This window comes from Nerophis lumbriciformis, linkage group LG03 (genome assembly GCF_033978685.3).
Source record: "Nerophis lumbriciformis linkage group LG03, RoL_Nlum_v2.1, whole genome shotgun sequence".
NCBI classification, from domain to species: Eukaryota; Metazoa; Chordata; class Actinopteri; order Syngnathiformes; family Syngnathidae; genus Nerophis; species Nerophis lumbriciformis.
Genome location: NC_084550.2, coordinates 3,893,151 through 3,905,996, shown reverse-complemented (window position 1 = coordinate 3,905,996; position 12,846 = coordinate 3,893,151). Strand labels below are relative to the sequence as shown.

At 40.4% G+C, this 12,846-nt stretch overlaps 1 protein-coding gene across 19 annotated transcripts in view; it reads right to left on the bottom strand.

The window, feature by feature from the left end:
• Positions 1 to 12,846, bottom strand: part of camk2b1 (calcium/calmodulin-dependent protein kinase (CaM kinase) II beta 1) — a 222,250-nt gene that overhangs the window by 57,787 nt on the left and 151,617 nt on the right. For all 19 annotated transcript variants that reach the window (XM_061932069.2, XM_061932087.2, XM_061932079.2 and 16 more), the window contains one exon: positions 8,548 to 8,596. In XM_061932069.2, coding sequence (XP_061788053.1) covers positions 8,548 to 8,596 — 49 coding nt within the window. The remainder of the gene's footprint in view (positions 1 to 8,547; positions 8,597 to 12,846) is intronic.

The window sequence follows — 12,846 nt, the reverse complement described above, 5'->3', positions numbered from 1 at the left end:
AACTCAAATTTGTTTGTCTGTTTGTTAGCAACATAACTCAAATTTGTTTGTCTGTTAGCAAAATAACTCAAATTTGTTTGTGTTAGCAAAATAACTCAAATTTGTTTGTCTGTCTGTTAGCAACATAACTCAAATTTGTTTGTCTGTCTGTTAGCAACATAACTCAAATTTGTTTGTCTGTTTGTTAGCAACATAACTCAAATTTGTTTGTCTGTTTGTTAGCAACATAACTCAAATTTTTTGTCTGTTTGTTAGCAACATAACTCAAATTTGTTTGTCTGTTTGTTAGCAACATAACTCAAATTTGTTTGTCTGTTTGTTAGCAACATAACTCAAATGTGTTTGTCTGTCTGTTAGCAACATAACTCAAATTTTTTGTCTGTTTGTTAGCAACATAACTCAAATTTGTTTGTCTGTTTGTTAGCAACATAACTCAAATTTGTTTGTCTGTTAGCAACATAACTCAAATTTGTTTGTCTGTCTGTTAGCAACATAACTCAAATTTGTTTGTCTGTCTGTTAGCAACATAACTCAAATTTGTTTGTCTGTTAGCAACATAACTCAAATGTGTTTGTCTGTCTGTTAGCAACATAACTCAAATTTGTTTGTCAGCAACATAACTCAAATTTGTTTGTCTGTTTGTTAGCAACATAACTCAAATGTGTTTGTCTGTCTGTTAGCAACATAACTCAAATTTGTTTGTCTGTTTGTTAGCAACATAACTCAAATTTGTTTGTCTGTTAGCAAAATAACTCAAATTTGTTTGTGTTAGCAAAATAACTCAAATTTGTTTGTCTGTCTGTTAGCAACATAACTCAAATTTGTTTGTCTGTCTGTTAGCAACATAACTCAAATTTGTTTGTCTGTTTGTTAGCAACATAACTCAAATTTGTTTGTCTGTTTGTTAGCAACATAACTCAAATTTGTTTGTCTGTTTGTTAGCAACATAACTCAAATTTGTTTGTCTGTTTGTTAGCAACATAACTCAAATTTGTTTGTCTGTCTGTTAGCAACATAACTCAAATGTGTTTGTTTGTTAGCAACATAACTCAAATGTGTTTGTCTGTCTGTTAGCAACATAACTCAAATTTGTTTGTATATATACAAATTCCCGCTTTTCCCAAAATTCCCACATTTTCATGACATTCTAATTGAAATTAATGGGGAATTTTTCAAAGTTCCACAATTCCCACATTTTTTATTCGATTCAAACCGTTCCAACTCCAAAATATTCAACCTGTTCAAAATTGTGTGCTCTCCTTTAACACGTTTTTAAAATTCTCAGATTTCCAAGAATTCCCAGTTTTCAGGGACATTTTCCACCATTCAAAATGAATTGTAAATTTTTTTTAAACTTCCACAATTCGCACAGTTTTCAACGGATTCAAACCAATTTCACCTTCAACACATTCCACTCATCCAACTAACACTTTCCCAAGTTTCAAACCAAATTCCGCTTTTCCTGGAAATTCAAACTCTTCAACATTCCAATGCCATTCCATTTCTGTCAGCATTTGAGTCCAACTTCAGCATTGGAGAATTCAAACGCATTTCCTTCGGGAATTGCCCCATTTAATTCCTCTTTTAATGTTTTTTTTTGTGATATTAAAAAAATGAGTTGGGCCACACTTTGGACAACACTGGTCCAAACCAAAGCAAAGCTGGATTCAAGTGATTTGGTGGTGCATGAGAAAGTGCACTATGTGGGCATTTATTTAGTAGAAGCATTTAAATCCCATCTTAAAACTCATTTGTATACTCTAGCCTTTAAATAGACCAGTTGATCTGCCGGCTCTTTTCTGCTCTAACCCCCCTCCAAGGTTTCTCATTGTAATCCCATTCGGTTGAGTTATTTCTTGCCCTGATGTGGGATCTGAGCTGAGGATGTCGTTGTGGCTTGTGCAGCCCTTTGAGACACTGGTGATTTAGGGCTATATAAGTAATCTTTGATTGATTGATTGAACATTAGTCCCCAACAAAAGTTCTGTTTCTTCATACTGTTAACTAGCTGCACATGCTAGGATTGAGTAGCGAGAGCAGAATTATTAATTTATTGACAGTGCCGTGTGAAAGCCAATTTGTTTACTTTTGTAACTGCGTAAACTAAGTCTCAAAGGAATATAACCTGTGCAGGCACTTCCTGACAAAACATCCACATTTTGATATCCAGCCCCTGAGCCCTTGGACTCTTGAAATTCCGGCCCTCTTCATTATGTAGTTGAATAGCCCTAGATTGGTAGAAGCTGGGGCTCGAACCAGGAACACTCAGTTTGCTGGCACGGCCACTCACCCAACAGCGCCTCGTCGTGACCATCACTGTAACACTGATCAAAGAAATGGACCAAAGACGAAGGTCTACTACAAAGAATGCCGTCCTTAGCTTTCTAAAAACGTGCCCCCCTTGAACAATTTAGTTGACAAGCCCTGTCCTAAAAGTGTTTTGTGTGAGAAATTTCAGGTCAATCCAATTTATGGGGCTTAATAAGTATTGGCAAACAACATAGCAAAAGCAGCACAGCTTTTGTCCGACACCAGACCAAGAAACGTCCTTGTGGAGCTTCTACGGCACACAAAGGCCTCGGCCAAGGTTGCTAAGGAATGGCTGACACACAAGAGTTTCAGAGATTAAGAGGAAAGGCGGAGGAGGAAGCGAACATTCTGTTCCGTACGCCTGCCACAGAAATTATACGTTTGTGACCTCATTTAGAAGCATTGTACTCGGCTTGGATATGAACGTGTGTGTTGGCATGCTGGATACACACTGATAGACCACGTGTGTGTGCACGGCCAAGACACGCTCGTAGCACTTTCTTCACATGTTCCCGTTCAGAGCGGTGAACCCAGAAAGGCGCGGTACGCGGGCAGGAAGTAACGACATCATGTAAGGCACCAATGAAGTCAAGAACAAGGAACACCACATGGCACATGGAGGGCGTCTTCTGTCAAGATCACAAAAAGAAACTCAAAGTGACTGTTCTGAGAGTCAGTGACTTCACTATTATCAATCAATCAATCAATGTTTACTTACATAGCCCTAAATCACCAATGTCTCAAAGGGCTGCACAAGCCACAACGACATCCTCGGCTCAGATCCCACATCAGGGCAAGGAAAAACTCAACCCAATGGGACAATGAGAAACCTTTGAGGGGACCGCAATGTGGGGACCCCCAGCCTGGGCGACTGGTGCAATGGACGTCGAGTGGATCTAACATAATAGTGAGAGTCCAGTCCATAGTGGATTTAACATAATAGTGAGAGTCCAGTCCATAGTGGATCCAACATAATAGTGAGAGAGTCCAGTCCATAGTGGATCTAACATAATAGTGTGAGAGTCCAGTCTATAGTGGATCTAACATAATAGTGTGAGAGTCCAGTCTATAGATGATCTAACATAATAGTGTGAGAGTCCAGTCCATAGTAGATCTAACATAATAGTGTGAGAGTCCAGTCCATAGTGGATCTAACATAATAGTGAAAGTCCAGTCCATAGTGGACCTAGCATAATAGTGAGAGTCCAGTCCATAGTGGATCAAACATAAAAGTGCGAGAGTCCAGTCCATAGTGGATCTTAGTGGATCTAACATAATAGTGAGAGTCCAGTCCATAGTGGATCTAACATAATAGTGAGAGTCCAGTCCATAGTGGATCTAACAAAATAGTGTGAGAGTCCAGTCCGTAGTGGATCCAACATAATAGTGAGAGTCCAGTCCGTAGTGGATCTAACATAATAGTGAGAGTCCAGTCCATAGTGGATCTAACATAATAGTGTGAGAGTCCAGTCCATAGTGGATCTAACATAATAGTGAGAGTCCAGTCCGTAGTGGATCTAACATAATAGTGAGAGTCCAGTCCATAGTGGATCTAACATAATAGTGTGAGAGTCCAGTCCATAGTGGATCTAACATAATAGTGAGAGTCCAGTCCGTAGTGGATCTAACATAATAGTGAGAGAGTCCAGTCCGTAGTGGATCTAACATAATAGTGAGAGTCCAGTCCATAGTGGATCTAACATAATAGTGAGAGTCCAGTCCATAGTGGATCTAACATAATAGTGAGAGTCCAGTCCATAGTGGATGTAGCATAACATTGTGAGAGTCCAGTCCATAGTGGATCTAGCATAATATTGTGAGAGTTCAGTCCATAGTGGATCTAACATAATAGTGAGAGTCCAGTCCATAGTGGATCTAACATAATAGTGAGAGTCCAGTCCATAGTGGATCTAACATAATAGTGAGAGTCCAGTCCATAGTGGATCTAACATAATAGTGAGAGTCCAGTCCATAGTGGATCTAGCATAATATTGTGAGAGTTCAGTCCATAGTGGATCTAACATAATAGTGAGAGTCCAGTCCATAGTGGATCTAACATAATAGTGAGAGTCCAGTCCATAGTGGATCTAACATAATAGTGAGAGTCCAGTCCATAGTGGATCTAACATAATAGTGAGAGTCCAGTCCATAGTGGATGTAACATAATAGTGCAAGAGTCCAGTCCATAGTGGATCCAACATAATAGTGAGAGTCCAGTCCATAGTGGATCTAACATAATAGTGAGAGTCCAGTCCATAGTGGATCTAACATAATAGTGAGAGTCCAGTCCATAGTGGATGTAGCATAATATTGTGAGAGTCCAGTCCATAGTGGATCTAACATAATAGTGAGAGTCCAATCCATAGTGGATCTAACATAATATTGTGAGAGTCCAGTCCACAGTGGATCTAGCATAATAGTGTGAGAGTCCAGTCCATAGTGGATCTAACATAATAGTGAGAGTCCAGTCCATAGTGGATCTAGCATAATATTGTGAGAGTTCAGTCCATAGTGGATCTAACATAACAGTGAGAGTCCAGTCCATAGTGGATCTAACATAATAGTGTGAGAGTCCAGTCCATAGTGGATCTAACATAATAGTGAGAGTCCAGTCCATTGTGGATCTAACATAATAGTGTGAGAGTCCAGTCCGTAGTGGATCTAACATAATAGTGAGAGTCCAGTCCATAGTGGATCTAACATAATAGTGTGAGAGTCCAGTCCATAGTGGATCTAACATAATAGTGAGAGTCCAGTCCATAGTGGATCTAACATAATAGTGAGAGTCCAGTCCATAGTGGATCTAACATAATAGTGAGAGAGTCCAGTCCATAGTGGATCTAACATAATAGTGAGAGTCCAGTCCATAGTGGATCTAACATAATAGTGAGAGTCCAGTCCATAGTGGATCTAGCATAATATTGTGAGAGTCCAGTCCATAGTGGATCTAACATAATAGTGAGAGAGTCCAGTCCATAGTGGATCTAACATAATAGTGTGAGAGTCCAGTCCATAGTGGATCTAACATAATAGTGTGAGAGTCCAGTCCATAGTGGATCTAACATAATAGTGAGAGTCCAGTCCATAGTGGATCTAACATAATATTGAGAGTCCAGTCCATAGTGGATCTAACATAATAGTGAGAGTCCAGTCCATAGTGGATCTAACATAATAGTGAGAGTCCAGTCCATAGTGGATCTAGCATAATATTGTGAGAGTTCAGTCCATAGTGGATCTAACATAATAGTGAGAGTCCAGTCCATAGTGGATCTAACAAAATAGTGTGAGAGTCCAGTCCATAGTTGTTCTAACATAATAGTGTGAGAGTCCAGTCCATAGTGGATCTAACATAATATTGTGAGTGTCCAGTCCATAGTGGATCTACTATAATAGTGAGAGTCCAGTCCATAGTGGATGTAGCATAACATTGTGAGAGTCCAGTCCATAGTGGATCTAACATAATATTGTGAGAGTCCAGTCCATAGTGGATCTAACATAATAGTGAGAGTCCAGTCCATAGTGGATCTAGCATAATAGTGAGAGTCCAGTCCATAGTGGATCTAACATAATATTGTGAGAGTCCAGTCCATAGTGGATCTAACATAATATTGTGAGAGTCAAGTCCATAGTGGATCTAATATAATAGTGGGAGTCCAGTCCATAGTGGATCTAGCATAATAGTGAGAGTCCAGTCCATAGTGGATCTAACATAATAGTGTGAGAGTCCAGTCCATAGTGGATCTAACATAATATTGTGAGAGTCCAGTCCATAGTGGATCTAACATAATAGTGAGAGTCCAGTCCACAGTGGATCTAGCATAATATTGTGAGAGTCCAGTCCATAGTGGATCTAACATAATAGTGAGAGTCCAGTCCATAGTGGATCTAACATAATAGTGAGAGTCCAGTCCATAGTGGATCTAACATAATAGTGTGAGAGTCCAGTCCATAGTGGATCTAACATAATAGTGTGAGAGTCCAGTCCATAGTGGATCTAACATAATAGTGTGAGAGTCCAGTCCATAGTGGATCTAACATAATAGTGTTAGTGGGCCATCAGGAGACCATCCCGAGCGGAGACAGGTCAGCAGCGCAGAGACGTCCCCAACCGATGCAGAGACGGTATTAAAGTGGGTACATTGTTATCACCAGGAAAGATGAGGTCACCTACCTAGGTTCCATTCTAGAGGCTAATCTTTCCTGTGATAAAATGGCAACCAAGGTCATCAAAAAGGTCAACCAACGAAGAAGATTTTTCTACAGGTCAACAAAAAGCACCATGAAGATTCTAGCGGGAACTAGAACCTGGTACTCTAGCACCTCCAAAACCCTCAAATCAAGACTCCAAACATCCCAGAACAAGTTAGTTCTGGGATGCCATATGGTCCGAAAAATACGGTACATCTTCATAACGGTGTAGAGCTAAGACTTGATAACAACCAGTCTGTGTACTGCGGCACTTGTCCTAACTAACATAACTAGTCGCAAACCGTACTGGACTGATTAGTAAAAAAATAACCCTGAAAAATGAAAGTAACTCCTGGAAGGAGACAACACAGGAGAATGAATGATGCTTAAATCTAGAGCATACTTGCCAACCTTGAGACCTCCGATTTCGGGGGTGGGGGGCGTGGTTAATATATATATATATATATATATAAGAAATACTTGACTTTCAGTGAATTCTAGCTATATATATATATTTTTTTTTTATTTTTTTATTACATATATATATATATATATATATATATATATATATATATATATATATATATATATATAAATAAAAGAAATACTTGAATTTCAGTGTTCATTTATTTACACATTTACACACACATAACACTCATCTACTCATTGTTGAGTTAAGGGTTGAATTGTCCATCCTTGTTCTATTCTGTCACTATTTCAGAACACACACATTATACAAATATACATTATAAAATCAATAAGAAAACGGGAGCTCTAATTTGGGAGTCTGAATTAGGATCAGAAGTTCCTATATAAACATTGCGCACTCACGTCGCCTTTTTGTATTGATTACTGCAGCTGTGCACTGGATTCATTCACAAATACAAACTACAACTCACAAACACTTTAGAGTTAGGCTCCACCATCAGAATGTGTACTTAAACTTATAAAGATCACATGGATATTAATCAGTGAGTTGATTCACAAAAACTAACCTGTTATACAGGAGGAAAAAGCACACAGGACGTTTCAATTGTTCACAGACTGGTCGCACTCATCAGAATGACAAGACACTTCCGGTCTGCAGGTGATAGCATTCAATTGGGAAGAAACGCCCTACTGCCCCCTACTGACCAATGTGAATACTGATAAATGTGTAATGACAGCTCCAAAAACGAATTCAAACCACAAAATAAAATAAATAAATCAACACAAAAATGTGACACATTATGGGTGGGTCACATATGCATGTACAGTAGATGGCAGTATTGTCCTGTTTAAAAGTGTCACAACATTGCTGTTTACGGCAGACGAACTGCTTTACGGGAGACGAAAACTTGACTGCTGTTGTTGTGTGTTGTTACCGCGCTGGGAGGACGTTAATGAAACTGCCTTATAACAATAAACCCACATAAGAAACCAAGAACTCGCCCTCGATCATTAGCTGTTTATATGGTGGGAAAGCGGACGTGTGAACAGGCTGTCAACACGTCACTCAGGTCTGCATGGAGCTGGGGGGGGGGGGGGGGGGGGCGTGGGCTCCAGCTCAGCCTGAATTTCGGGAGAAAATTTGTCCCGGGAGGTTTTCGGGAGAGGCGCTGAATTTCGGGAGTCTCCCGGAAAATCCGGGAGGGTTGGCAAGTATGATCTAGAGTTTAGTGGCTGACCCCAAAGGAAACCCATTTTGCAAGAACAAGGTACACACTCACACACACAAAAAGGGCGCAGTACATCCAAGCTCCACGGGGGGTCAGTAAGAGGTCACGGCACGACTGCATAAACCATCAATTTCAATGCATTCAATTGTTGTTGATGTTGTCCACTTGTCATGTACTTGTCAACATGCTTTGCATGTACTCTGATTACACTATTTAGCAACACCAGAGGGTCAAAACATTAGAAACACCTCTCGCTATGAGACATTGTACAAAACATGTGACCACGAGCACAATAACACACGTGTGTGTGTGTGTGTGTGTGTGTGTGTGTGTGTGTGTGTGTGTGTGTGTGTGTGTGCGTGTGTGCGTGTGTGAGAGAGAGAGGTCTTACCTTTCACATCTTCATCCTCCACCGTGGTGTTGCTGCTGTCCGACGACTCCTGGAGATCACACATTAAATATATATATTTTTAAGAATATAAATATTGCACAATTAGCTCGGATGGAGAAACAAAGATGTGAGGGCATGGAAACACTGGCCAACAGGGGGAGCAGTCCTACTGTTTGCTAACCATTTAGGAAACGTTGGTAGTTAGCCTCAGATTTCCAACTAGTGCACTTAATGAGTAGTGTGTGTGTGTGTTTGTGTTTCTTTCTCCCAATGGTGAAAAGTGGAGCGTAAAGTAGAAGAAGGACGTGTGCAATTATTCCTAAATCAGGGTTAAATAAAACACTGACAGACAATTTCCATTATTTCCAACAGGGAAAACAGTTTGGACTTAAATGGCATTTTATTCAACTTTACCTTTCCAACGCATTTTAGTCTTTGATATTAATTACAAGTGTCTAATATAGTTTGTTTAGACAAACTACCGTATTTTCCGCACTATTAGCCGCACCTAAAAACCACAAATTTACTCAAAAGCTGACAGTGCGGCTTTTAACCCGGTGCGCTTTATATATGGATTAATATTAAGATTCATTTTCATAAAGTTTCGGTCTCGCAACTACGGTAAACAGCCGCCATCTTTTTTCCCCGTAGAAGAGGAAGTGCTTCTTCTTCTACGCAAGCAACCGCCAAGGTAAGCACCCGCCCCCATAGAACAGGAAGCGCTTCTTCTTCTACTGTAAGCAACCACCCGCCCGCGTAGAAGAAGAAAAAGCGCGCGGATATTACCGTACGTTTCATTTCCTTTGTGTGTTTACATCTGTAAAGACCACAAAATGGCTCCTACTAAGCGACAGGGATCCGGTTCATGAAAAGACGCAATCTCTCCATCCGCACACGGATTACTATTTCACAGCAACTGCCTAAAGACTTTCAAGAAAAGCTGGCTACTTTCCGTGCATATTGTAAAAACAAGATAGCTGAAAAAAAGATCCGGCCAGAGAACATTATCAACATGGACGAGGTTCCACTGACTTTTGATATTCCTGTGAACCGCACTGTGGATACAACGGGAGCACGTACGGTGAATATTCGCACCACAGGGAATGAGAAGTCATCCTTCACTGTGGTTCTAGCTTGCCATGCTAATGGCCAGAAACTTCCACCCATGGTGATATTCAAAAGGAAGACCTTGCCAAAAGAGACCTTTCCAGCCGGCGTCATCATAAAAGCTAACTCGAAGGGATGGATGGATGAAGAAAAGATGAGCGAGTGGTTAAGGTAAGTTTAAGTTTACGCGAAGAGGCCGGGTGGCTTTTTTCACGCAGCTCCGTCCATGTTGATATACGACTCCATGCGCGCCCACATCACGCTGGTTTTAATATATTATTAAAGTTTGACTGACCTATTTGACTGTTTTTTTTGACATTCCTTTAGCGCAGTTAGATGCGGCTTACAACACGGGGCGGCTTATAGGTGGACAAAGTTTTGAAATATGCCGTTCATTGAAGGCGCGGCTTATAACCCAGGGCGGCTTATGGTGCGGAAAATACGGTAAACAAATAAGTTGTAACCATCCATCCATCCATCCATCTTCTTCTGCTTATCCGAGGTCGGGTCGCGGGGGCAGCAGCCTAAGCAGGGAAGCCCAGACTTCCCTCTCCCCAGCCACTTCGTCCAGCTCTTCCTGTGGGACCCCGAGGCGTTCCCAGGCCAGACGGGAGACATAGTCTTCCCAACGTGTCCTGGGTCTTCCCCGCGGCCTCCTACCGGTCGGACGTGCCCTAAACACCTCCCTAGGGAGGCGTTCGGGTGGCATCCTAACCAGATGCCCGAACCACCTCATCTGGCTCCTCTCCATGTGGAGGAGCAGCGGCTTTACTTTGAGCTCCCCCGGATGACAGAGCTTCTCACCCTATCTCTAAGGGAGAGCCCCGCCACCCGGCGGAGGAAACTCATTTCGGCTGCTTGTACCCGTGATCTTGTCCTTTCGGTCATAACCCAAAGCTCATGACCATAGGTGAGGATGGGAACGTAGATCGATCGGTAAATTGAGAGCTTTGCCTTCCGGCTCAGCTCCTTCCTCACCACAACGGATTGATACAGCGTCCGCATTACTGAAGACGCCGCACCGATCCGCCTGTCGATCTCACCATCCACTCTTCCCTCACTCGTGAACAAGACTCCCAGGTACTTGAACTCCTCCACTTGGGGCAAGATCTCCTCCCCAACCCGGAGATGGCACTCCACCCTTTTGTAACCAAACAAAAGTAAAGGAAAAGGGAAAAAAAACTACAAGAACAAAACGTTTTACATATTACAAAAAAAAATGGATTGGATTGGAGTTGTTGAATCGGACGTTTTAGCCGATATAATCCAATAAATGTTTTCTAGCTGATTTCGGACCGATGTGCGATATTAATATTTGTTTAAAAAAAGAAAACACAAACCACAAAAAGGAAGGGAGAGTTACACTTAAAAAGGGGAAACAAAACTACAAGAACAAAACGTTTTACATATTACAAAAAAAATTGATTGGATTGGAGTTGTTGAATCGGACGTTTTAGCCGATATAATCCAATAAATGTTTTCTAGCTGATTTCGGACCGATGTGCGATATTAATATTTGTTTAAAAAAAAAAACACAAACAACAAAAAGAAAGGGAGAGTTACACTTAAAAAGGGGAAACAAAACTACAAGAACAAAACGTTTTACATATTACAAAAAAAATTGATTGGATTGGAGTTGTTGAATCGGACGTTTTAGCCGATATAATCCAATAAATGTTTTCTAGCTGATTTCGGACCGATGTGCGATATTAATATTTGTTTAAAAAAAAAAATACAAACCACAAAAAGAAAGGGAGAGTTACACTTAAAAAGGGGAAACAAAACTACAAGAAAAAAACATTTTACATATAAAAAAACAATTGGATTGGATTAGAGTTGTTGAATCGGACGTTTTAGCCGATATAATCCAATAAATGTTTTCTAGCTGATTTCGGACTGATGTGCGGTATTAATATTCGTTTAAAAAAAAAAACACAAACCACAAAAAGAAAGGGAGAGTTACACTTAAAAAGGGGAAACAAAACTACAAGAACAAAACGTTTTACATATTACAAAAAAAAATCGGATTGGATTGGAGTTGTTGAATCGGACGTTTTAGCCGATATAATCCAATAAATGTTTTCTAGCTGATTTCGGACCGATGTGCGATATTAATATTTGTTTAAAAAAAAAAACACAAACCACAAAAAGGAAGGGAGAGTTACACTTAAAAAGGGGAAACAAAACTACAAGAAAAAAACATTTTACATATAAAAAAACAATTGGATTGGATTAGAGTTGTTGAATCGGACGTTTTAGCCGATATAATCCAATAAATGTTTACCAGTTGATATTAAAGTTAAAGTTAAAGTACCATTGATTGTCACACACACACTAGGTGTGGCGAAATTATTCTCTGCATTTGACCCATCACCCTGGGAGGTGAGGGGAGCTGTGAGCAGCAGCGGTGGCCGCGCCCGGGATTCATTTTTGGTGATTTAACCCCCAATTCCAACCCTTGATGCTGAGTGCCAAGCAGGGAGGTAATGGCTCCCATTTTTATAGTCTTTGGTATGACTCGGCCAGGGGTTTGAACTCACAACCTACCCATCTCAGGGCGGTGTGGAGGATGCATATATGTTTAAGAGTTATTTCTCTATTCATAGCCATGTTTGAGCACCTAGTACTTTTCCTTTGTATATTCTACCAGTCTCTCTTTGTCTTCAGATTGTCTGTTTAGTGTCTTAACCCTTGGAATGTGAAATACAACACCCACTCTTTTCTTATCAGTGTTGCGAGGGGGAGATATGGGGGTTTTCTTTGTGCGCAAAGGAGTTGGCTTTTCCGTTGGAATGCCAGATCAACTAGAGTAGCCGATATGAAAGTATTGGTTAAGTTTACCTCCTAAAGCTTTAGTAAAACTTGAAAATATTGCAATTCTGTCTTGATGGTCCTTCTTACTCAGCATATATGTCATCAAAAGAATTTGGGATTGGCCACTGAGTAGTCAATATTTGATCGGCACACCGCTAAAAAAAACAGTTTTTGAGACTATAAAAATGTTTTTCTTGATAGAATTCCACTGTAAGTATTTATTGGAAAAAAAAGTGTATTTTCTCACACTATACAAGATTTTTTCTCAAACATTTTTCATTAAAAATGTTTCTTGAACATATAGTCCTTCACATTGGGCCTCAGTCGTACATAAAACGTTGTGGATCTGGCCTTGGTAATAAAGCTACAGTGCGCTAC